The sequence below is a fragment of the Coturnix japonica genome, chromosome 3, assembly GCF_054131305.1.
Source record: "Coturnix japonica strain WE chromosome 3, WE-NBRP24, whole genome shotgun sequence".
NCBI classification, from domain to species: domain Eukaryota; kingdom Metazoa; phylum Chordata; class Aves; order Galliformes; family Phasianidae; genus Coturnix; species Coturnix japonica.
This window is the reverse complement of record NC_140665.1, coordinates 68,951,313-68,978,744: the sequence shown is the minus strand read 5'-3', so window position 1 is coordinate 68,978,744 and position 27,432 is coordinate 68,951,313. Positions and strand designations below refer to the sequence as shown.

General features: G+C 40.4%; 1 protein-coding gene across 4 annotated transcripts; it reads right to left on the bottom strand.

Annotated features, from left to right (window-relative positions):
• Positions 1-966: 966 nt before the first annotated feature.
• Positions 967-27,432, bottom strand: GPR63 (G protein-coupled receptor 63). 4 transcript variants are annotated; one of them, XM_085541885.1, is made up of 3 exons: positions 27,001-27,432; positions 26,022-26,463; positions 967-6,434 (listed from the first exon to the last, which is right to left on the bottom strand). In XM_085541885.1, the coding sequence occupies exon 3, from the start codon at positions 6,288-6,290 to the stop codon at positions 5,031-5,033; it is 1,260 nt and encodes a 419-aa protein (XP_085398011.1). In that variant the 5' UTR covers positions 6,291-6,434; positions 26,022-26,463; positions 27,001-27,432; the 3' UTR covers positions 967-5,030. The 4 variants fall into 4 exon arrangements, with proteins under 4 accessions (XP_085398011.1, XP_085398010.1, XP_015714338.2 ...); XM_085541884.1 differs by lacking the exon at positions 26,022-26,463 and adding an exon at positions 11,443-11,559; XM_015858852.3 differs by lacking the exon at positions 26,022-26,463.

Below are 27,432 nucleotides of genomic sequence, written 5' to 3'. Positions count from 1 at the left end.
GACTTTAGGCTTTTTCTCCTTCTATCAGAGCAGAGCTCTGTCTGTCTTCACTAATCACATTTTTTTTTTCAAGAACAAGCAGTAGGAACTTAAGTTCAGTTAAATACTCACCGTCAGGTTCTGTACCTGATGTACTCAAAAAAGACAGAGGGACAAACCCAGTGATGAGCTGGCTGCAGACTGTTGTAGTTCTGTTGCAACGTATGTGTTCCTGTAACAGTTCCTCCCTGACAGCTCTAATCTTATAACCGAAGTTGGTAAAATGTTCTAAGCCTACGACGGACATTTCTCTCTGGTAAGAAAGGTCTTATGAAGGTTTGGTAAACAGACACAATCAGATTTTTCAACTGATTGCAATTCTATACGTTCCATTTGAAAATCTGCAAGTAATGTATTCATATCAACTGGAAACGGTGTCTGAAAATCCTTTACCAAAACTGAAAGCATGACTGTATATTCTTTGCCATTCAGAGCGCTTTGCCAGCATACCAAAGTGCATATAATCATTTGCCATCATTTGAGTCAGCACTGCCTTCCCCATGCCCTGGTTTCATTCAACACAGTATTAATAGCACACTGCCTGTTAGATAGTTGCTAAGCAATGGGTGCGTGCCCAGGGCCACTCCACTGGGAAGAGCTGCCACCATGATGGCATGGGGCCGGAGGAGGCTGCATTGTCAGCCATGCTGGGCTGCACGTTGGACATGCGTCCCTTAGCATCTGGAATACCCACCTCCCTAGCAGGGGTTCTTTAGGGATACGCCTTGACACTATCGCTAAGAGAAATTAGTCTTGCAGAATTTCTTCTAGATTGTTTATGAGTGGGAAGTTTTGCCCAAAACAGACACGATGCCGAACGTTTTTCATTCCACTAAAAATGAAGAATAATCCATCACCTACTAACATGCAGCACTTGAATCATAAAGGTCACTGTCTTGTATTGAAATGAATCATGCCATGCAGTACCACTTTTTGTTTCATTTATTGCAAAATAAGATAATTTTTATTACTTCATCCGAGCTATATGGTAGAACACCCAGTTCAGGCAGTATCTTTTGGAAGGTTAATTCTTCTTACATCTTCAGCTTCTCTTTTGCTCTACAGTACTTCAATTATTTTGGATATATTGACATCTCCACTCTTACAAGAGAACATTCTGTAACTGTTTTATACACACATACAAAAAAAACCAAACAAAAACCAAACCAACAACCAAACATTTTGTTTTAAACTGAATTTCAGAAAAGCAAGCTTATACTGTGATTTAATTTACAAACAAAAGAAGGTTTTTGAAACTAGGAAGCTGGGCATTAAACTGAAGGCAACTTTTGCTTAGTCTGTGAATGCACAAATTCAGAACAATTTTATAGACTTTTGCCACATTTTTTTTTTTGAGAATGTTCATTCTTGTTTGTTTTTTTTTTTCCTTTTTTTTTCCCCCCTCAGATATGTTCATGCGTGTAGTATGTACAGGAAAGACAACAGCATTCCATTTAACAGCTTCTTTACAAACAGTAATTCAAGGTTTCTTCATCTCAGAAAATGACTACTCAAAAAAAGGAGATCAAACCAGTTCATAACGGCAAAGTAGTGGCTCCTAGAAAACTGGACCTAAGAAATTCTTCATCATTCCATCCACAACAAACTTGTGCTCTTAATGTTTATTTTTCGCTTAAAAAATAATTCATAATCTCTTTAAAGGAGGGTACTGAGAATGGTTTGAGAATTAAAAGTCTCAATTGGTTACAGAAAGACCACTGAAATCTTCCAGATGTCTATGCATATGCCCAAATTTAAAAGATAAAAGCATTTGGCATACAAATTAAGTAAATAACAGAAAGCATTAAGAGGCAAAACGATTTTCTTCTCTATATACATATTCTTACATGAGTAACAAATGTCAAAAATACACAGCTGAGTACAAAAGAATCATTTTAGCAACAGATTTCAACAAATGAATCTTGTGTAAGCAGCATGCTTTGGCAGAATTAATTAAACTGAAACATAACTGAAAATACATTCATTTCAATCCTCCATACCAAATGTTTCCAGAAATGTAACGTAAGAACAGAGTTCAGTAACAAGTATCACTTTTGGAGAAGAAGGCTGTAATTTCCCAGTAGAATCAAGAAATTTCGATTCCAGTTTTTAAAATCCCTTCTTGATCAAGTCCACCAAAATGCCTCAACAGACCCAATCACGCAAGCACATACGTGTTTTAACATTACTGACACAACAGCAAAATCAGACTTGACTTAGCAAGATCGCAGACAATAAGACTGAGCAGTTTAAGCGGTGTTTAACTCGGTCCTATGACTTTAGCTGTAAATATCAAGGCACTGCTCTGAAGACCATTAGACACAATAGGCCAAAGGATTCTGTAAACATAATTACCCTGGGGATACTTCTCTACCACGCTGTTTCTTTTCTTGAACACCCTTCTGTTTACTGGATGCTCTGATCATCTCTAAAGTCTAGTAAGTGTGGATACTGCATCAGCACTTCAGTCATATTCGAATTTAGGCTACACTATCAGGGTTTCTTTTCTTCAAGTATCAGCAGACCCAGCTCTGAGCAGAAACCCTGGTACAGTTGGAATAAACAAATAGTAGGTCATTCAAACAAATTAACATCCTTTGATGTTTGAAATTTCTAATTGACATCAAGTACTTATCAGAGATTATGAAATCTCATCACAATGTCTTCCTCTTTTCCTTCAAGAAAGCCCTTTCAGTAACTTTCCCATATTACTCAATCCTGTTTTGTTCTTGAATTACTATATTTTACAACATTCATTCAAGCCTCACATTACAAGCTCTGGAAGACAGCAAAAAATACTTGTCCCTGCTATCTTAGACAGTGTATACTCTCACTGTATTACACTTGTGCATTAAGCACAAAATTTGCTGTTTACAGAAATAACAGCGATGGCAGCTCTGAAATAGAAAATCCATACAACCCAGGTCATAAACTTTTGCTATCGATGTAAATGTAATTGAGAAATAAAAGCTGTAATGCACACATACTAAAACATTCTTTTACAGTTTTACAGTGGAAATCCTGTACTATCATTTTGATCAGAAAAATCTGTATCATTAGTTAGTTGACAAAAAATACAAAGCAGACATCAATAACGTCACCGCCACCTGGATTCCTTTACAGTCCACAACTTCTACTCACAGTGCATTAACAGGATCATTATTTTTTTTTTAATGAAAAAATAAAAGAACTACAGTTCAGAATGATTCCCTTTATTCTCCTGAAATGTAAAAACTGCCACCAGTTTTGCCAGTGGTTGTCAATGAGAATGGAGATGATTGTTAAATTAGTTCTTGACTGAAGAAAAACAAAACCCATACTATAAATGTTAAGCTGGCCTCTGGAAGCAAGCAGTCCCTGGATATCCACACTATACAGAGCATTTTGTTCATACAGTTAGTTCAATACTTATGCAACAACAGATAAAATTGCTACTTGCTACTCAGGTGCAAGAACACAAAAGTTCTTCAAGCATCCACTCTTAGGCTCAGAGCAACTGGCAAATCTTTCTTCACAGCCCAATCTAAGTCTTGATCTTACTTGCCTCTCATTAAATACTTACTTAGCTGACTGAAAAAAAAAAAAAAGGTGTGAGCCTAGACTGCTATCATCAAGGAAAACATTTGTCTTCCTGCTTTCCAGGCAGGTGCCAAGGCAGCCTGACACAAATCAGAATCAAGGTTCATCATTTCAGGGAGAGAACCCAATGCTTAATGCATGAGAACAATACAGTGATCTCCTGAGGCAGCAAGCACTACAGAGGGAGAGGGGAAAATAAAAAATCAACATAATGTATCCTCAATGGGAAAATGGGAATTTAACTCTAGCCCTAGCAACATTTGCTGGCCAACAGTTATTCATTACTATTGGCTTTCAGTTCAATATTTAAACTGGAAAACAAGCACTGAGGATTTTCTTCCCTTCTATATAGACTAGGTCCTAGCCTCAGGTATGGTTTCTGCTATCCCTAACTCTATCTGCATAACCTGACAACACAACTTCAGCCACATGAAGCAAACCTAGCCCTGTATCAATTTCACGCAGAAACAGTGTTATATCAACACAGTGCGAACTGTAAGCATTTCAAGCACATCATTAGGTTTGGATAGCTTCTAATGACCTGAAGTAACTAGAGCTACCCCTTTCCCCAAAGACAATGAATGAAAGACAAATGAACTCCTTCCAAAATCTCCTGTTAGCCTAAACCTCAGGATATGAGATTTCCACTCCTTTCTCTCCTGTTTTTTCCTCCCACCTCCCCCCAAGAACTGCGCAGCTGTTACTTTGAACTGTCAGAAAAAAAAAGCAGGTTTGTGACTGCAACTGTAGCTACAACATAAACTGTCCTCCTAGAGCTTGCATGGGATTTTCACTGAAAGCCATCAATATAACAAATAATAACAATAATGCCCCTTCAATACAGAACTAAATATTCCAGTGAAAATATAGCTTTTTTTTTTTTTAAAGTGCACAAAAATATTAATGGAAATATTAAAAACAAAAGCAAAAAAACCTGTTTTATAACATCACAATCAAAACTTCTGAAATATTGTTAAAATTAAATAGAAGTTACCTAATGAGACTTTTTGGCTCCGATATATTGGTAGACAGCAGCAACATTTTTCAGAAACATTACACCAACTAAATATACTGTATCTTAGCAGCATAAAAAATCCCTACAATTCGATGCAACTGCAGGCCTAGTAAGCATAAGCCTGACAAAATGTTACAAATGCAACTTTTGTTTAAAAGAATGGATTTCCATGGAATCCCAGAGGTAACATTTGTTATTCTCTTTACATCGTATTCTGGGAGTTAACCCAACTATAACCAATTACCTTCCTTCCGTCTTTCCTCCCAAAATTGCACAGAGTACTGGAAAATCGTATCAAGTTATAAGACATGGCCACACTGAAGGAGCCATATAGAACTAAACAAAAAAGTCAAAAACAATCTCAAACAGTAACAATCATTGTCATACAACCGCAGCTCTACACTACTGACCGATGTTCTCCACACACATAGATGGCACTGGGTCGAATGCGCCGCCTTGTATGGCCAGGTAGCTGTGGCAAAAACTTGAAGTATTTAGGCATCAAGTCTAAGCATGCATCATGAAACTTCTTAATCCTCCAGTAGTAAATCAGTGGGTTCAGTGCAGACTTGAGGTAGCAGAGCCAGAGGAGCCAAGTGCTTATCTCAAAAAAGTTGTGCTTGTAGTAGAAGTGGCTGTTGAATGTGGCAATAAGGCTGTAAGTGGTGAAGGGCGCCCAACACACTATGAAGACAAGGAACAAAATCAAGATGGTTGTGAAGGCACGAGTTTTAAAGCTCATATCAATGTTCATCTGAAAAGGTCTTTGTAAGCTCATGAGACCGAGTTTGCTGGCCTGGCTGAGGCATATGCTGTCAGGGTGGCTATGGATACGAACTGCATTGTGGCGGACGGTGTTGAGTATGCCCATAAAAGAATACAGCATTACCAGAAATGGAATAAAAAAAGAAATTAGCAATATAATTATCACATACGCCTGGTAGCCTGGACTAGTAGAGTAGCCAAAAACACACTGAGGTGCTCTTGAGGGTATCTGCAGATTAGGATTCCCTACTGATAATGGAAAAGCAACAACAAAGGATGCTGCCCAAGAAATCACAATGAGAATCTTCGCACGGTAAGGTGTCAGTTTATCCTGCCTCTGAACTATAATAAGAAATCGGTCAATGCTAATGATAAGAAGAATTGCTACCCCCTCTATGACAAAAAGCCAAAAAAACATGGCAGAGACTCTGCAGAAGATATCCCCAAAAATCCAATGAGTGGTAATGATTGTTATCAAAGCAAAAGGCATGTTCACCACTGCCAGCAGCATGTCTGCAAAAGCCAGGCTTGCTAAGAGAATGTTAATTGCAGATCGCATAGCTGCCTTCTGGTAGACCATGAGGCATACAACAAAGTTTCCAAGGAAAGAAACCAACACGATAAATATCATAGCAGCAGAAAGTATGATCTGGAGTGGCAAACTCAAGCTTCTGAAAACTTCTTGTGATGGCAGGACAGCTGTAGTGTCTACCAGAAAAGTACTTCTGTCAGAGGTGAGCACAGCACCTGAACTATATCTCAGTGGCTGTGTTGTGCCACTACGAAGTAAGACCTGGGGAGTGGTAAAATTCGTGTAGGCATTTTCATAAAGAATAGAAGTAGCATTTGAGGTCCCAGAATTGGTTGGTGTCAACATTGCTGAGAAAACCATTGCTTCAGGAAGAATGAAAGCAGAGCCAAAGGTCTTCAAGGCATTTCAGCTTGTTCAGGCAGTATCTTATTCCGTGTCATTTACCAAATCTGAATTAAACATTTGAAAGCATCGAAGATCTTAAATTCATGTCTGTACTTCCATCTGAAAAAGAAGAATTGAAAAAAAAAAACAAATTAGATTCTCTAAAATCAATAGGAACCAAATGATTACTTGCTTTCCTTAATGACAAAAGTAATCCTAACACAGTTACACTTCAGATTGACGCCTTTTACTTAAGCACACACACGAGGAGTCTAGTAATATTTGGTCCTTATTATTTTAAAGATCCTGCTCCTGTAGTCTTGCTATAATTGTGCTCTAATTCATCAGGCTTTTCTCTGTGATAACCAGAGAGACTGAAAAACTTTTGTGTTCAAAACAAACTTTACTAAGAGTGAATAATTCAAATCAGTATAGAATCAGAGTTATTTACATTGCAAAGTCCTTCAAAGATGACCAAGTCCAACCTATTAAGCTGACGTACCACATCCTATTGCTAGACTATGTCTCTTAACGTCACAAGTCTCCTTAGTACATCCAGGAATGTGAACTACTTCACTTCCTGGGTAGTCTGTTCCTATGCTTGACCTCTCTCTCCATGAAGAAATTCTTTCTTATGTGAAATTTCATCATCCTCTGGGACAACACAAGACCATTCCCTTGTGTCCTATCCATTAGTCACCAAAGAAAAAGAGATCAACAACCTCCTTTCTGTGACCTCCTTCCAGGTAGTTGTGGAGAGCAACGAGGTCTTCCCTTATCTCCTTAATGTCCAGATTAAACAACTCCAGTTCCCTCACCAGCTCCTCATAACTCTTATTTTCCAGTCCATTTATCATCCTTGTTGCTCTTCTCTACAAATGCTCTAGCAATTCAGCATAGTTCTTGTAGTGAAACCAAATGCAGCACATGAGTTACAGTCTCACCAGTGCCATGTACAAGGGGGCAATCACTTCCCTGGTTCTGCTGATCATGCTATTTCTAATGCAAGCCAGGATGCCATTGGCCCTCATGGCAACCTGGACACACTGCTGGCTCATGTTCAGCTGACTGTCTGCCAGCACCCCCAGGTCCTTTGCTGTCAGGCAGCTTTCCAGTCACTCTACTCCAAGCCTGTATCACTCCATTGGGTTGTTAAGACCCAAGTGCAAGACCCACCAGTTGGTCTTTCTGTATGTCATGCAAACAGACTCAGCTCATCAATCTAGCCTATCCAAATCCCTCCACTTGAATGCAAAATTTAGCAGATTAACAATACCGCCTAACTTAGTATCACCTGTGAACTTACTAAGGATGCACTCAATCCTCTCATCAAGATTGTTGAAAAAAAATATTAAACAAAACTAGCCCCATTACTGAGCCCTGGAGATCACTACTGGCCACCAACTGAACTCTAATCACTGTGACTCTCTGAGTCCGGCCATCCAGCTAGTCCTTCATCCTGCAAACTAGGCACTTGTCCAAGATAAGAACAGCCAGTTTCTCCATGAGAATGCTGTGGCAAATGGTACCAAGTACTTTACTAAAATTCCAGGTAAACAATATCTACAGCTTTTTCATCATCTACTAAGTGGGTCATCTTGTCATTGAAAGAGATCAGGGCAGGCACGCAGAACCTGCCCTTCATAACTCATGCTGGCTGCTTATTGTTGTCCTGTGTATGACATTTAAGATGATATGCTCCACAACATTCCCTGGAACTGAAGTCAGACTACCAAGCCTGTAATTACCTAGATTCTCTAGTATTTAAATAATCTCATAACATCATGATTTTGCTTAGAAATCACCTACAGCTGGAACATTAGTAATACTTCCAAATAACTTACATAATACCACTATCGCCTATCTGCCTGTTTGCTAGGCAATGAAAAGTGAACCCATCTGAGCTTCCCTACATAATACAGAATCCCTTGTTTCAAGTCAGTCAACAGCAAAAAATGCCTCAGGAAGAAAGAGATAAAACATCCTTACCTGCTGTTCATCATCAAGTAACTCATCCACAGGATTAAAGTATTTCTCAGTGTGTTTCACTCAGTGACTGACTGACATCAATGTATAGGAAACTAGTTCTTCTTTAGTTGCTACAACCCCCATCCCCTGCAATAACCTTTATATTATGTTTAACTGTACATCCTCTTTTTTCCTTGTAAATTTAACCCTCAGACATTATGCTGAACTCCCTCCCTCGCTGTTATGCTGATACAGTGCAAGAGTTCCTTTAGATTTTACAGGCACTATCTTATGTATTTATCAAATATTCACTGCTTTTACAGACAAATAAAATGCAAAAGAGCTGAGAGCTCCCCTGGAGCTCTTTACAGAACTCCTCTCTATCTTGGACTATTAAATTAAGCACTCACAGAGTAGTCTGGCATTTCAACAAGCTGGAAACCAGAAGTATTCTATGTCTTAAAAAAAAATCACCACAGCCAGAATGACAAAGTGGGAATCCTCTCATTCAGTCTGGACAATAGCAGCAATCACTTCAGGCTGTCTTCATGATGTTTTTAGTCAGAAGAGAGATGCAGACTTCTACAAAAAGCAATCACTGTCCTCCATCTCTGCACACTGCGATGAATTTGTGTTACTATTTTGAGATGCCTGTACTCAATAACACAAATCCTATTCACAGTATCTATGCATGTTCTGTTTGGTACCAACACTGGGCACAACTGAAAGGAGGAAAGAGCTATCCATGTACAATATATATTTAGATACCCTACCTGCTACAATACACATTCATGGCACCACTTATCTTCAGTTCAGTTCTGCTTTGTCTGATCTCCATTCAGAAGTGACCGAAAAAACGTACCACAGGATAATTACAAAACTGTTAGTGGCATAGGAAAAATGAATTATTGCTGTCTCATAAGAAGTAGGAGCAGCCAAAGGAAACAATCACCCTACGATAGTGACAATATTAGTCACAGGATTCTGTGGATGCCATAGACCTGTGAGTTTAGACAGCAATTTAGGAGATAATTCACATGATCTTAATATAGATTTTTCTATCTGGAAAAGGTGAAACACTGCTTCCCTCACCTGACTGCAAAGGCTGTGTGACCACTTCAAGCAAATTAGTTATGTTCTTTCTTGGATATCACACTTCGTAAAAGTCATTCAGACAGCAAGTTCAAAAGGATCTCTTCTGTAACTGTCACATCACATATATTTTGTATTCACAGGGCTTCTGCCATGAGCATTCACACAATTATTAAACACACACCTCACATTTTTCCTTTCTCACATATCCCTCTTCCTACCCCCTCAACACATCAAAAAATATGTAAGGACAGAAATACCAAACGAAAGAAAGGGACCAATACCACAACTTCACAGGCATTTCATTTCAGTCCTCGCCTGCTTTTTGAAAAAGACAGATCCTGTAATTTTAAAGCCAGAGTCATTGCTGAATAGTAACTGCACAACTTGTGCAAGATCACTGTAATTTGGTAATTTAAATAGGTATGCTTTTTGATGATGAAAGTACTCAAGCAAGAGGCAGATATCTTTTTGTCACAGCATTCTCACATTTGGACCATGTACCCTCACCAATTCTTTTCAGATGCAAAACATCTTTACACAGCATCACTTTTTTCCATTTCTGTGCTAAAAATTACTGGGTATGCACATTTCCTCTAAAGCAAGGTTCTCACTCATATGCAACTTTCTTTTTATAGAACGTAGTAGACAGAATTATTTCAATGAAGTACACACTTAAAGCTAAATACCACACAAATTCCATTCATCAAATATAATTATTGCTAGAACCATGGTGTCTGTTTTTAACAGTTTTAGAAGCTAAAAGGTAAATACGTTTCTGTTCAAAATCTGGGTAGCATGCTCAACCAGAAATAAAGGATTGTATCTTACATGCAAAGACAGCAGACAAAACCACTAACTCCAACATAGCCAAAACAGCAAACTTTCTACTTGTAAAAACAGTATGATGATAAAACTTATGTTCGATGTATATCAGAACATGCTACGATGTGCTGCCAGAATGTTTAATGATTTATTAAATTTATCTGCTAAAAGTAAGCATTTTTTCCAGTATTGCCCAGAACCAAGATCTGATCCAGCATGCAGAAGTCATCTTTCTCCAGAAGCTTACAGTTCACAGTGCCTGGTAAACTATTTCTTGTTAATGTGTTACGTAATCACAAAAAGGAATATATAAATATATAAAAGAAATATATATATATACATTGACAGAAAATACTGGAGCATGTGTTCTGTGATGCACAATTATTGAACAAGGAAAATTAAAACCCCATTTCAATTCTAGTTGAACACTGTTTCTCATGTCATTAAATATGAGTGGAGACATACTGCAGTGGAATGCCTTCCACAAAATCCAGAGCAAAGTGTGAATCAGAGGACAAATCAGTAGGAACCATGTTCTCTTACTGATCTGAACCCCCTGAATGGATCTAGCAGTTTTCAGTTGTAATAACTATTTACATGTCCTAAATCAAAACTAATCAACTATAATGCACGGGTAGATGGCCCACAGAACTACTCACAAGAAGCACTAGTTTAATTTAGAAAGCTTTCCTCTTTTCCACTCTATAATTACGACTGCAGCAATTTTTAAAGGGAAGTATGGTGAGGGAAAAGCCATCTCTGTTTGGAATCATTAAGTACAACCAATAGACCTCTAGAGTATATTTATTTCTATACTTAGTTCAGAGAGCCACTAACTGTCAAGAAATGCCAACCATGCAAATCATTATTACTGTTCTAAACCACAAAATACAAGATGTAATTAGTAATTTTTTCTCTTGAGAAAAATCACGTTCTCAATTTGTAGCTCGTATGAAAGGACTTAAATAGTTCTAGGTTCATTTCTAGTCCCAAACTCTTTCCTATTCCCAGCTTTTCCCACAAGGTCAAAAGCCATATTAACTATCTGTATGTTGAACAGCGAAGTGAATACTCTTGAACAGCTAAGTGAACACTAAAAGCTGAAAATATTATTGAAAATATGATCTTCATTTATATCTCTGCCTAGTTATTAATATAAAACTATCAAGTTAGAAGCTTCCTAAATACTTTGCTTCCTAAATCTTAAGTGGAAGTTTGGATTATACATGCAGCCACTACATACCAATTTTGAAAACAGGAAAAAAAAAGCATATGAATCCAGACAGGCTTCCATGAAGAATAGGAATCCTAAGTCATCTTGTGCTGTTCTGCTCAGCAAATCATTCCTTTTCCAAATAACCTGTCCAAAATAAATATACATATATATATTGTTGACATACTTAAACAAAGAATAGGAACAGAACTGCAACAGTTTTTCCTGTAATAAAACTTTATTTCTTTTATTGGGAAAAGTAGAATACAATGCGTATCCTGACAAAATACAGATCACATCTCCGTATTTCGCAGAAGGTACAGATTTTATGCAGGACAGTTTCATTAAGCCAAACTGATTCTCAGGTCTCAGATGTGGAACATTAATATCTCAAAATTTAATACTGAGATATTCCAGGACTAGTGTACCATCCTGTTTTAATTTCATCCAGATATGTGCAATTAGTTTGGCAGCAAGTGTACCAAAATTGGTTGCCACAAGTCTTATTCAATCTGTTAAACTACACACTTTGTCTAAAACATGAGAAACCTGAGGATGAAACCTCCAAAGCCTCTCAGAAGAAATGCCATTTAAACACACAGGGTACTACTGAACATCACAAATAAGCTGAGCAAGCATTCCCCAAGCAGCAAAGATATCAGAATAATAGTACTGGAAAAACAAAAGGCGAGAAAACAGGCCTGGAGAGGAAGAACAAACAACAGGAACAAATAGGATCTTAGCATTTCTACTGTATGCTCTAGTACCAGGCAACCATCAGCTATCATCAAGGTTATTATGTCTCAAGTAACTAAAATGATTTTCGCAAAATGGGCTGACCATTTGCTGCATATTTATTCATGACACACATTTTAACTTGAGATATCAGATTTCAGTGCAGCTTCCCCATATATACTCAGAAGGAAGCTAGAAAATTTCTACAAGCCTTGAAAGCTGCGTGTATGTTACACCAAAGGATCCCAATGACCTGACTTCTTTATAAATATTGTTTTAATATAAAAATCAAAAGAACAAAGATGTAGGACACAGATACTTTCCTATGCTGCTTTTAAAAGACTACATAAAAATCAGCCTCTTTCAGAACATCAGTAAGTCACCTCCATGCTGGAACAAAGGACAGCAGGATCTTTCATGAACAAGTTTATAAATAAATGTACATGGGGGCTGAAGGGCAAACCAGCCAACAAGTTTACAGTGACAGGAGGGAAGCACTATGAATAATTTATACTTCAAGACCACTCATAATGTCCTGGTTCCTTCAGCCACTGCAGTGCTGAATTTCTCCTGTACATGCAACCAACTTAATAGGGACTTCAAACATTCAAAATGTAAGGCCTGATTTGCCAGACAGGCACTTGCTGAGAAATACGCCTTCTACAGAACAAACCTATTTAGTTAGTTTTGTGTTGGCAATCAGAGGTTAACACTTTCCAAATGACATTCCTTTTCCTCCCCCACTATAAATGGTTTGTTGGGCTTCTTGTTTGTTTGGTTATCTGACTGATAACATGAACAGAGGGGAAAAGCTCTGTAATCCTACACAGTCCTGCACTGAATTTTAAATGTGAGGATTCCAGTTCCACCACAAAGACTTCCAGAGAGAAACTCCCTGGCCCTGTAGCAGGAGGATTGATCTGAATTACGACAGACCCTGGCAAGCCAAGTTAACAGCTTCACACTTCTGGCCTAAAGCTGCAGGCATAAACAGATCAAAGCGCAAGAGCATGGCCCAGATCTGGCCTCAATATGCCATGAGGTACTTAATATAGATCACATTCAAGGCAGTGCTGTGTAAAACTTATAACACTGATGATCATAGAGGAATTTGCATCTTATCAGGTCAACTAATTCAACTCCTCAAGCCAGGAACTGTCACTTACAGAGCACTGGAAGAACAGAACCAAAACCACAGAGATCTAAGAAATCATTAAATTTAAAAATCAATTGGTGTTTGGACTGCTCTAAAGACTTAGCAACAGGTTACATAAGGCCTCAGAAATGTTATACATTCTGTATACTACTGCTTTTCAAATTAGTCTTAACTTTTGTCAAGTACTTTACTTGTATCTCTCTACATTTAGCTAGCTGTACCTTAGTCCTTGGTCACTTTTTACATATTTTTCTTAATGTATTCCTGACATTCTAATTCAAACTGTACTCCAAAATCTTAAATGTACTTAAGTACAGAAAACATTATTTCTCCTTCAAAAAAAAAATAATAAATCAATCAAGAAGGCCAGTGGTATCCTGAGGTGCACTAGTAGCTTGTGTTCTTTTCCAGATTTATCCTAAATTTGTTGTGATAGCTTAATTCAGACTAACAGTTACACATTAGTCTATCCCATTTGGACAGCCTGGGGTGAGATGACGTATCACAGACATTCAGATCCAGTGCAATACAGTCAGAAACAATTTCTCTACAGGTGTGACTGGCACATCTTGGAAATGTTCCATGAATCACAAATCATTTGTTTATTTACTTACTTTAAAAAGGGCTATTTTTAAGTAAGAAATATTTAAATGAACCAATGCGGTGATTTTTAAAGCATGTTGTTTCGTTTTAATGTAATAGAAGAAATGCCGCTATTTAATCCACTTATTTTATTTCTTTTAAATAGCAATGCAAAGAAAACAAATACCAATCGAACAATTCAAATCCTTTGTAGGACTGATATTTGTAAGCACCTTCTATAGCTTTTGCAATACTCTGTGGTATTCTGCTACTTAGAAACTATTAAACAAACTATACACCAAATCAGTTGTCTCCCAGGATACAGTAACAGCATTTCCCAGGTCTAAAAATCTAACAAGACATGACATCTTAATTTGGCGTGGTCAGCAGGATCCTCTCACTATTGGAAGTTATGGAGATTACCCTGTAGCTACATGCCAGGGTTGCCATAAAACAGAAGAATACGTATGAGGGATACTGACACTTCACGTGGGGGCAGGAGCATTGGGAACTGACCTCTCAGCTATATGCCAGGTCAGCTGTAAGCCAGGAGTGGTATGTGCAGTGGCAAGCCATGGCTGCCCAGGAAATGCCAGTTCTTGATTGCTCCCCTATAACAGAGAAGTTGAAAAAGCATAATGCATGCCCTTTGTCAGAGGGAATGACTGTGGCTCAGAACAACTGGCATGATCCCAATCCTGCAGAGGAAAGGATTACAACCCTTGCTGCAGGGCAAAAAAAAAGAAAAACCAACAACCACAATGCATGCTGTATTATGAGTAGTGTTGATGGCAGCTCAAAAATATAGGTATTTAAACAGACAAACAGAAGGGTAAAAAAAAGTATGGGGCATATCGCTGACAGGTGGACACCAAGCCTTGTTATCAGAAGATGAGGCGTGGGAATATTATGGGCCTGAAATTTAATTAACTACCAATGACTGAGCAGAATACTGGTCCTTAAAGGGCTGCTTACTGGACTGGTACCTTGGTTCTCTTGGAGAAAGGAGAGACTCAGTGTGTACTGAAACCCCAACTGTAAATCATTTGACAGAAAGCATGCAAAAGGATGCTTGTCTCCAAGTGATGCATAATAGGCAATTAATTCAGGATCAGCCTTCTCCTATGTTACAGTAGCCAACCCCAATAGAGACGTCCCTTATTCAGGGTCTGACAGACTCTTTGAATTTATATGCAGTTAAGTTACAAGACTGTTTGCACAATGCATTGGCCCCATGAGTCAGACAAGACAGGGAAATCAAGGAGAGCCCACAACCTAAAGAGAAATAGCTGAGAAAGGTGGGAACTCAGGGGGAATGCTGTTAAATTTAAGCCTGACGCTATGAGAATGGAACAGCAAGGAAATGACACTCTTCCCATCCCCTTGAAACAAGAAGCAGCATATTATGGGCTAAAGGTATCAATAAATGGGTCTCCCAAGATTTGGCATAAGGCCCACCCACAGTGATATTAGAAAAGGATTGATCCCATGTTAAGCTTTTTAAGATTCAAGGGATGGGGAAAATGGCTTGTAAATTATTGAAATCCTGGTTTTAGTTATCTTCCTGCTTGTAAATATTAGCATAATATTCTCATAAGTTATATGACCTCCAGAATATTACAACTCTTCTATCCTTTCTCCTCTTTCTTCTATCTGCCATATTCAGATCACCACAGTCTATGAATAGTGGGATCCTTAGAGTTGGAAGGGGACATCTGAGACCCATTTAGCCCCACTCCACTGAAATGAACAGGGACAAAACTGAGTTTGAGCCATAGGTTGGCTGCAGCAGACCAATGAAAAACACTTTTTCTGTGGTATATCCAGAGTAGTCTCAAATACTTGCAAGATAAGACCACTGCCACGACAACACGCTAAATGCTGAAGACATGGTCAGACAAGAGAGTCCTGTGTAGGCAGAGCAATCTTGCTCAGTCCAAAACATGTTTACTTTTATTTTTTGACTGCAGACTTGTTGATGACAAATTGTAAATGGTAAACACTGCAAATCTGGCAGGCACAAAAAGAATGCCTGAGAGAAGTTGGGGGGGGGAAGACGAGCAGACGGACAACAGTTTTGAAATCTTTGGTACCTTTAAGGTCTTCAGAATTTCTGGATGAGCAGTCTCACAGACCAAGCAACCTCCTCCTCCATTGGCAGGGTCAACGCTGGAACCTGGACTGGTGACGCTTTTTCTGACTCTCTTTCTCCTTGCCACCCCCCTCGGTCTCTTTCTCCTTTCTTTTTTCCCCTCATAAGTACTCTGAACAGAGTAATAAGCCTAACACACAATATCTAATTGATTTCAGTTACTCAGAACTGCTGAAAAAATTCAGGCTCACACTGATTTTTTTTTTAAAGTCAGTAACTTTAAGTAAGAAAGGGAAAGTAATGATGTCCATCAGAAGAAACAAGGAAATGAAACCCTTGCCAGTGTGCTATATAAAAATATCTTAAAATATTCTTTGTGTTGGAATTAACCTTACTTAGTACAAGATCAAGGAACGTATACATATCAAATCAGAAGTGATGCTCCTATACTTCCAAGACAAAAATGTTGATTTGAAACTGCTTGTTAAACTGTCAACTAAAATGTGTCTTTTTTGCCTTTCTCTATGATAGATGAAAGTAATTCTGCCTGATCTAGTTATTTTCTCTTTATTTCTATTGAAAACACTTTCCTGCTCCAGATGTCAAGCTTCTATTAGCAGCTCTCATGCACTCTGAGGTGATTCAAAATAACAGAAGCCTTTGACTAACAAAGATTGTTTTTTCTATTTAGAAATTTTAATAATGTATTTCTACATAAACTCTCTAATAAAAGCCAACACCATTACACATTGTTATTTCATTTACAAGAGAAAAGATCACTTCAACAAGATTCATGCCAGCATACCTTACTAAAGTATGGCTTTCATCCAAGTTAAACAAGTAGTCCAAGAGCCATATTTTATCCTTTGGAAAAGTTTTATCTTGCTTGCTGTCTGCTCCCTGCTACCTTATTTCCTAAGGGCACTTTGCAATAGCAGTTAATGTGATCCACCAGCAAACTCCCCTCCTTGATGGCTTTCTCACAGCTTCCTACTGCTCCCTCTCCACACAACAGACATACAGGAGAGGAGAGAGACTTTCAAGAGAGATGCAATGGATCTTTCCGGAAGGAAATAACCACCTGAATAATTAATCTGGCTCAATCCTAAGATTTCTTGGAGAAGTGGGTACTTCAAGAGCAAATCATAAACCATGATTTATATCCTTTAACAGCTTAACCCTGTTCCTGGCTGTTTCCAAGTGACAAGGCAGTGGTAGGTGCTGATCCATTTACAGCCTACCAGTATGCCCATGAATGTTACAAAGCCAGCTATATGACATACACGTAGGGAAAGGCTCTAGTGTACTTAATGTCATCTCCTCCAGTGACGTCTGTTGCCCACCTGGCTGAAAAGGCCATAAATTCTTTCTTCCAATGTACTCTGAATAAGAGTTCTAATGCTGCACGTTGAAGAGGTTTAACATGGCTGGAACACTGACTCATTTTCCAGCATGTGTTTTATTGAAAATTTCATTTCAATTCAGCAAACAAAGAATGGTAATTCTAACAACCACCTGTACATACTTTAAACCCTTCCTCAGCCTTCCATTTCCTATTTAGCTCATAAACTATCTTTGCTTGGTAAGTTCATATAGTTTCTATTTTTACAATGAGCTTTTCAGATATCCTCTTTTCATTATAGAAGTACTTAAGTTTCTAAAGCACTACAGACTCAACCAGTGCCTGTTCTCATTGCAGACCACTAATTTCTTTTCTCAAGCAAAAATAACTCATGAAGCTCTTGCATATTGTTCCATTTTGAGTAAGCATTCCCCATAAATAATATGTTCAAATAAACTCATAAGCACTTACTCATATGCTGTAATTTATACCCATGCATGCACAGAATACAATCTCAAAACAGCAGAGCAGACTCCCTTGTTTTTGTGCTGCCCTTTGCTATCAGTATCTTCTACTGTCACTGCGAGGCCTCTGAAAGTGAGTGTAATTCTAAATGTTTCCTATTGGATACAGGCTACTTATTCCTCATACATTAAGCCACTACTCACACATTCTGAGAAGGTGAGTAGCACCAGTTATTCTACTCACTCAGAGTCTCCAAACCCACCACGCACGCAAATGACTGTAACCGCAGGAAGAGAAGGCACTTAGGAGTAAAGCAAGCAATGTGAAACAAGCACATGGTTTACTACCTCTTAAATTACCGCCTTGGTTAAGCGGGAAAAGGAGCACCTACAACCCATCTATGTACCCTTTTAAAAGATCTGTAAGTATTTCAGGCTACTCACAGCTCACATTCCTGCCTTCTCCTTGTCCAGCCAATGCCAGCAGCCAAGTAAAATATAAATGTTTCACAGCTTATACATGAAGTTCCACATTTATAACTTAATCAGGTCCACAGCTGCTCTACTCTTCCCCAAACACTTGAAATAATCTGTTTATTTCTTAGTCTTAGGTTTTCAATAGGACTGTGTAGTTGAAAGACCTTTTTTAAACCATTATCTAACTGCTACCCTGTAGTTTTAATGACTATTTTAGGATCTGCTTTATTGTACAGTTTTTGTCCATTTTCTAATTTTAATAGCAAATTTTTGTTCAGTGACCCACACACCAGGACAACTGAGTGGGAATTTAAGGTACCTCTTGTAAATACTAACAAAGCAATGAAAATTAATGAAGTGTAAAATGCAGGAAATTAACTTCTCATTGCATCATCAATTTATCTACCCACCTAAACGAGTTTAAAATACCAGCTTCAAGCAGTCTGATGTTCTAGGGACACTCAGCTGCCACTTCATTTATAGTCGGTTTCCTTAGCAACACTATAATCCATCTGGCTGCAGAAAGCTAAATTCCTAAACCATATCCTCCTGCACACCGGAAATAGCCTCAAAAACATTTATATTTTAAACAGCATCTAGTCATCGTGATTAGCAAGCACATAAATGAATCCAAAAGGCAATAACATTCTTAAAGAACACACACAGATGCAAACGCTCCATCACCTGAATCAGTGATTCACATACTGCAAATAGCACACAGTCTTTCAACTTCCAAGTGTTACACCAGCATCTCTTCCTTGACATTGTAGTCCTAAGCAAATCTGCTGAAGACCCAGGGCCCTTGCCACTGTGTTATCTGCAGCGTAATCCATGTTACACTCTCTGTTGTGGGAAAAGCACACCCAGTAGAGCCCCCCATGCCAACTTGCCTTTTTGAAGAAGAGTTGGGTGTGATCTTCTCTACGACCAGCAGGTTTGCTTTAAGATAATGTTAAAGATTTGCAGGATGTATGTCAGAGACAATGTAAGCATGGGTATCCTGCATTAGAATGTGCTGTCCAGCTGTGTGATGTTCCTTAGACCATGCATGCCACAGCTTCAGGCCAGCCCACAGAACAGTTTGTACCTTGTGTGGATCCAGCTCAACCCGAATCTGTGACTCAAGGCAACAATCTTTATCACAATATTTTTCAACCACTTGCTCAAGTAATTTGTTACCGTACTCACCCAAAAACTTTAGGTAAGACCTAAAATAGTCAGGAAAATCAGTTTTGAGACTGGAGGACGACAAGCAACTTTTAAGTGATGCAGCTAAGTTAAGATCACAGAATCACAGAATTGTAGGGGTTGGAAGGGACCTCTAGAGATCATCGAGTCCAACCCCCCTGCCAAAGCAGGCTCCCTACACCACATCACACAGGTAGGTGTCCAGGCGGGTCTTAAATATCTCCAGAGAAGGAGACTCCACCACCTCCCTGGGCAGCCTGTTCCAGTGCTCCGTCACCCTCACTGTAAAGAAGTTCTTCCGCACATTTGTACGGAACTTCCTATGCTGTAGTTTCATCCCATTACCCCTAGTCCTGTCCCCACGCACTACTGAAAATAGACCAGCCTCACCACTATGGCTCCCACACCTCAGGTATTTATAAACCTGGATCAAGTCCCCTCTCAGCCTTCTTTTCTCAAGGCTAAACAGACCCAGTTCCCTAAGTCTCTCCTCATGAAAGATGAAGATGAAACAGTGAATACCGCCAGGGCATCTCCTACCAGGGAAAACAGACACTACTTAAAATAGCAAAATGCATCTCGCATATACATCATTTTGCATAAATTTGGTAACTCCAACCTGCTAACAAAATTCACTCCTAATAGCTCAAATTCACTAATATTAATAAGAACTAATTTGTGTGTTGAACAACTTCTACGTTATATGAGTGACCACAGCAAGATCTCAGGAGGTTATCTATTAATCACAGATTAACTGATTGCTATAGTTGATTAAACTTGCCTTTTGAAAACATTTTCAAAACTCATGTAATGTCTTTGCTGTGTAGATGACAGCTCTTTGGACCCAGCTTTGTTGCCACTTCCTACCGTGAGCAGCAAACTGAGAAGCACTTTGGGCAATGTCTGACAAACTGCACAAAGCATTCATCAATAAGAAGCCTCAACTTAAGATATGGTAACAGATTGTTTCCTTTAATAACGCTTTTTTGTTCCCCACCAGCCATATCCTTCCTACTAGGGCTGAGACTGACCTCAGCTAATTTCAACAGAGCACTGAAATAGTCACACCAGGTAGGTCAGCAGTCAGGCATTATTATTTCTGGAAAGCAGAAGTAATCTAAGCTAAAATAGATACCTGAAAAAGTTACCTTGTTTTGTAACTGTACAATGTATGATTCCTACATCTCTAAGTAACTACATTTGCCTGTATGCATCTGAACTGTCTGAACAATTGGTTCTGTGATGCATTTCTGTGTAACAGCTGCATAATGCTTCATAGATACGTACCACCCAGGAACAGAGATAGACTTGGAAAACAGCAGGGAAACCCGACAGAATATATGAGGACTGATTTCAGCCTTGCTGACAATAGCTAGGAGAGCATCACTGTACTGCCAATGTTCTGTGGAGATGCTTTTTCAAGTCAATTATTTGTGGTGGCCTTGAAAACACGGATGTAATCCAACTCATTTGGACCTAGCAGTCTAACAGCAGAAGTGCTATTACCTGAAATTGTATACTTTGATTTGATATTTCTAGGAAAGATGCCTGCAGTCTGAATCTGCCTTCATATCTTACCGAAAAAAGGGGGGAAAAAAGAAAAGGAATGAGAAGGGAAAAGGTTCTTAACTTAAGTTAGCCAATACACTTAGTCCCATGTCTTCCTCCATAATAAACGCAATGAAAATGTCTTATGGCACAACCTCTCCCTGTTTTAAATACTCTGAATATGCCTTTGAGAGTCAGCATTAAATATTGCCAGATTTATTTTAAATGTCACCTCCTTATAATAAATGATGCATTTGGTGGTTGTGCAGACATGCTCAAGATTTGGTAGTGTGAAGGATGGAATTAAGTAACTGGATAATTAAGTATCTGGATAGAAATACTGACTTGCGGAATCAAACTCTATAATCCAGAGATGGGTTATAAAGCAGGTATGTTTATTCCAGCGTTGCGCAGCGCCGGGTGCAAGGGGGATAGCTCCTCCAAACTTGCACACCGTAAAGAGAAAAGTGTGTTACAGATATAGGTTAAGCTAATACATAATCAATAGTCTCCTCCTCAGTTTGATTACATATTCATTACATTCCCTATGGCCCCGTTCCCCGCGACCCCATTCCCTCATTCCCCCTGACCCCATTCCCCGCGACCCTTGCCGATGTTTTGGGGTGAAATTCTTCTTCTGTTTTCTTCTTGGTGTTATCTGCTGTTATTGTTCTCCCATGTCGGCATCATCTTGCCCGGGGGGGGGGGGGGATCTAATCCTTCTTGTCAGAGGTCTCCGGACAGTTTCTTCTTATCTTTATTGCCCTCTTCTCTGGCTTTATTTTGACTAAGTGTCTGCAATTCCCCCTTTCCCTGCACTTTTAAATGTACAGTTACCCTTTGTCTTGGTTTCTGTGAAGTTCCCCTTTCCCTTTCTATAGCAAAGTGTTACCTTACCACCATTTTGAGGCTTTGCTCACTCTTCAATACAACTTGAAATAATTATTTCCATATAGAGTTTATGCATATATAAAACATATACACATACACTTAGTGCTGCAGAAATCAAAACATCATGAATGCATTATTCGCATGCATTTCTAAACACATCCATAAAAGGCATGTATGACTCCAGAAAGAAAAGTCTTGAGAGAACTTAGAAGTGACAACAGACAGAAGATTCTAAACTACAGTGATGAAGCAATACAAGGCTTGCTGGAGTAAATACTACCTGCTGAAGATTTTCATCAACATATAATACTGCGTGTTTTTAAATGACTTTTCAAACTTGACAAAAAAAAGTCATCTGCTTCTCACACGCCTTTTCTACCATTATACACCCTTGTACAATGCTCCAAAAGGGTTCATTCTTTGAGTTACACTGATGCAGAAAATGTGCATCGATAACCATTTCAAGAAGTACCAAGCACTGAGTTCTACGATAGCTTCAGAAAGACAGAAGTATTACTTTTTCTATTTGTATTCAAAATATGCACTTCCTCTTCATTTGTTGCAGTTTTCCCCTTTCAAAACTCAAACGGAACACCTTCTGTCTATGAACTTTTTTCCTGTAAACCTGTGTCTATCGCAGCAATGTTTTTAAAATGGGGAGATAGTTTACATGAGACAGTGAAGTTATGAATAACAATATGCTCCCAAAGAACTGAGATACTACAGGGATAAACAACACTGCATAAGTACACATAGAATCGAACTTTTGCTCATTCTAAGTTTTAAATAAGGCGCATGACCATCTCCACTAACCATACAGGAGCCTGGGAGGTCAGCTAAGACTACAGCAGTGATACCACACTCCACAGCTAATTTCTAACAGATCCCTGAAAGTTTCTAACAGATCCCTGAAAGGAAGCCCTATTGTCTGCAGGGTTCAATTTGCCATGCAGTGGTCTGTAGATCTAATGACATAGAAAATCTTCACAGGACAGCTAGTTTTCAGATTATCAGGCTAAAGGCTTAGATTTACCTCCTAAACCAGCAACCATAATAACACAGGCGCCTACAAGAAAACATAATGCTTTATCATGTGAGAGAAACAAAAAAAGGGACTTCAAAGAGACTAGATAGCTGCAGATTAGATCAAGATAAAATATTCTAACTGCCCAATTAAAAACGACCAGCGACTAGAAATTATATATGAGATCAACCAAGGGAAGAATCTGGCAGAAAAACACAGGAAGCAGCTGGCCAACAAGACAGCCCAGAAGAAACAGGGCAGTAAGGAGTAAATATTGTGGAGAAAATAACAGTAAATTCACCCGACAGCACTGCCCTGCAGATAATGGAATGGAAACCAAGCCCCAACATTTTGCCATCCTTCTTAAGTCAGCTATGTTATATTACATTGAAACTGCTACACAACATGAGAAAATTGAGATAATCATCTTCACACTCCATATACAAGCCATGCTACTTTCCTTGTCTATCCATGTATGAATCACAACCTGTGGCTACAGGTTCAGGTATTTGAAGTCCAAACCAGCAACTACAGGTTCTAACTATGCTAAGACAACGGAAGGGATCATGGATAGTCCACAAAATAATTATTTGTTTTAGGGAGGGGAAAAAAAACAATTGTGAAAAATTACACACTCTCATTTACTTTTTAATGTTAGAAAGTAAACGCTACTAAGGTTTGAAAGTCAGGCTCACAAGAACTAATGATTATGGAAATCTAATTAAACACTATGACATAGTCTTTAATTACGTGACTAAATACTGTTTACCCACACAGAATCCAACTTCCTTTACAAGGCCCAGCACCCCTTTTCCCTATAATTACTGTGTGCTACCATGTCATATTTAATCAACGCAAGCCAAACTCTGTTTCAGTAACTCCAAGGAGAAAGGGAAGGGATGCAAAAAAAGCATCTACTTATTTTGGCTGCCTGTTTTCAGATGCTAAATGCTCTGAAAAAAAAATAATGAATCCTATATCACATAAAGCAGAGCTCCCAAAGGCCTTATCACCAACACTTCACAGCTTTACATTTTCAAACACTTCCCTGCTTATGTGGCCTGAGCAACGTTCTTTTAAACACAGCTTTTGTGTAATCTCCATCTAGATTGAGGTAAATTAGGTCACAGTTATGCAAGAGATTTCTCTAAGCGCCGTTCAAACCAGTGGGACTCCTTCAACACTTCAACATATGCCCGAGTGCAAACAACCTACTGAAATATCACTTCTGCACAGGGGAGAAGGAGAGGACTGCTCACCTTTCTCCTAAAGCACATGCTGAGATTAATATTTTATAATGTTTCATTCAAATGAAACTAAATGGAATTTCACTGAGACCTCCGCTTAAACCACCTGTTCAGGAAAGCACTTAAAGCACTTACCAAGTCCCACAACACACGTAAGGTTTAAATAAGCTGTCCTCAGCTGAAAATGAGGCAACTAAACCATTTTCCTCAAGTTCAAACTGCACTACTAGCTATGTTAGCAAAATAATGGCTGTTAGCAAGTACAGGGATAAAATACGCCATTCTGTTCAAGTACTTTCTCTGTCTATGAGAGGCAGCATGACCTGACAGATCAATTTTCAATCCGAGACTCTATTTCTGGATTCTACAACTGAGATTCCTTAGAAAAATAGCCACACTTCCTCCTGTCTCACTTCCCTCATTTGTAACTATTAAATCTGAAATCCTTGAGAATTGCTTTGAAAATTATTTATGAGGCTATTACATGAGATAGCCTAGATATATCCGTATCCAAAAAGCAAGCACAGCAAAAAATGTAACATCTACAGCATTACGTTACTGAAACAAACTGTGAGATACTGCGCACCAACTTCAGTGTCAAAAAGAAAGACTGTAAGAATGGCCAAGGCCCACAAGATTTGCTTTAAATATCCAGTCTAATAATTGTAACAGGCTAGTGATATCTACTGGCATCTAAATGTAAATAATCTTCTCTAGAGCATTTAGAAAAAAATTACTCTGCCCAGCTCAGTACTGTTAGCAAAACGATTAGGAAGATATCAAAACAACGTCAGAATACAGGCCATGGATGGGTTCACATGTAGCCACTAAGACTGCTTACAGACAGGAGGTGCTCTGGAAGCATGCTCCCAGAAGGTAGATGGAAGTTGTGCTGACTCCTGGTTCTGCTTACGCTCCTTTATGGGCAGGTGGGAGAGCCACCAAGCCTCCATTTGTCCCCTCTGCACCCACCTGCACAAGGAGAAAGCAGCAGCCCCAGCAAGTATCAGCAACTGACAAAAGAATGCAGCATTCTACAGTGCCTGTGCTCCTTGATGCTGGCAAATTAAATCACTGTGACTGAGCACAGGCTTAAGAAAAGACTACTTACAGTGTTACTGATAGACTGTACCTGCATCAGTGCACCAAACAACACCAGGAACTGCTCCTGGGCAACGGAGCTCACTTGATGACACAGACTGCCAACCAGCCACAGACCAGCACAGCACGCTTCGCACCCTAACCCATTACAGCTCTCCCACACAACTCTTGAGCATGATTTGGACTCAGCAGGTGCCAGGAAAGAGTCCCAGCAAGTTGCTCATGTACAGCTCCTCTCTCTGTGAAGAGAAAGGCCAGCAGCACTGACAAGGGCTAATCCATACCAACAGAGAACGATCTTGAGGATATTTAATTAACAGGCGGAGAGCGGACACAGCATCTCCAGCCTTCATCTGTTGCTATTCTTACAGGAAGATTTTAAACGGCAAATACGACAAAACACACAAAAGTTATCTACACCCTGTAGCATACAAGAAGAACACTAGAAATGAGTAGAGCTCATCTTGGCGTGCTCCTGCTTCCTCAGAGCAGGCAGACTTTGCACATGGCCTAATGACACCCACTGTCCAATTTTATTTCCTTTAGTTTCAGAAATAAAAGTTCTACAGACATCTGACATGCCTTCTTACAGCAAGGCCGCTGCCTAATAAGTGAGTCATGCAACAATAGCACTAGGAGCCGGGTTTCTGGGGGACCATCACCTGGCAGTAGACATTTCAATTGAAAGTTATTCAGCAATGGTAATGACGAGCAATTAGTAAAATTATTAAGTCTGCTTTTAAAGACTAAAAATATAATTACCGGCGAATCTATGATGTTATCGGGGAAACTTTGCTAGAGCAATGTTGGCAAATACATTTTCATTACAGGTAACCGCGAAAACAACCATCAAAAGACATAGGAGAGCTGTCAGAAGATCGCTGTGTGAGCAGTACTCTTTGAGATCTCTTCATAACTTCACATATCCAGGAAGAGCCTGCGTAACCCACACAGAACTGTCTCTTTTGTAAACCAAACCAGCATGAACACAGTTTTAGGTTAACGATCCCTCTAAGCAGGATATGGAATGTACCCAGCCGTACCCAGCCCCGGCCACCAGAACCGTGCCCGCATTCTGCCGCACAGCTCGTCTCTTGAAAGCGTCGGGTTGCTTTGCGAGGTGAACTTTACGACGTGCTCTGCGAGCTACCGCAGCCTGCTCTGTATTACTGACTTCTAAAAGCCACGCACACGCGAGACCACGCTGCACACCCAAAGGGAAAGAGCACGCGTTTAGAAAACACCAAAGAACAACCGGTGTTCTTCAGCGAGGAGCTTCTTTTTCTCTGCCCGGGGTGCCCCCGCAGCACCGTGTAACCTGCCAGCACCGGCAGCGGGATCCCCACACCACCCTCCCGCCCTCCCACATGCCGGCAGAACGCCGCCCCGCTCACCCCGCGGAGCGAGCCCGGCCCCGGGGCCAAGAGCGAGCCGGAAGCGCCGCTTCCCCTCCCGCCGCCTTCGGAGGAGCCCCCGCAGCGCGGGGCAGCGCCCAGCCGTGCCCACACCACCCGCGGCCGCTCCGTCCCGCCGCCTTCCGGCCGCCCCGAGCCCGAGCAGCCCCCTCGGGGCTCCCAGCCCAGGACGGCCTAGAGAAGCCCACGGTACCCCCGGCCGGGGAGGGCAGGAATGCGGGCAGCCGGCAGAGCCGTGCGGTGCCCGCGGGGAACCGGGTCCGCTCTCCTCGCGTGGAGCATCCCGGATAGGGGCAGCCCGGCCGCCGAGCGCCGCCTTGCCTCACCTCGCAGCGGGACCGGCGCCCTGCAGAGCCCCGCGCAGCGCCAGCCCGGACGAAGCCCATCCCTCCGGGAAGTTTCCTGCCGTCGAGTCGGCAGCGGAAAACAAAAGCTTCAAAGGGTAGAGGAGGAGGAAGGGCAGCGCAGGCAGGAAAGTGAGGAGCATCGCTCTCCCCCGGCGCCGCCGCCCGTGCCCGCCGGCCCCACGGAGGGCAGCCCGCTTAGCGCCGCCTCCCCATGCGCTCCGGCGCACGGCTGAGCTGCACCGCCAGCGCCGCGGAGCCGCCGGACCGAGCAGCGAGAAGCGAGCAGCGGGCGATCCAGCTCCTCTTCGCCCCGCTCCCTCCCTGCCTCCCGCCCGCGGCAACCACCCCGCGGCCGCCCGTCCCGCTCTCCGCAGCGCCGCCAGGTCCCGCCCACCCGCTAAAGGCTCCGCC

What these genes read in the sequence shown, in the direction of transcription:
- GPR63 (XM_085541885.1), bottom strand. Translation starts at nt 6,290, where the DNA reads ATGGTTTTCTCAGCAATGTTGACACCAACCAATTCTGGGACCTCAAAT.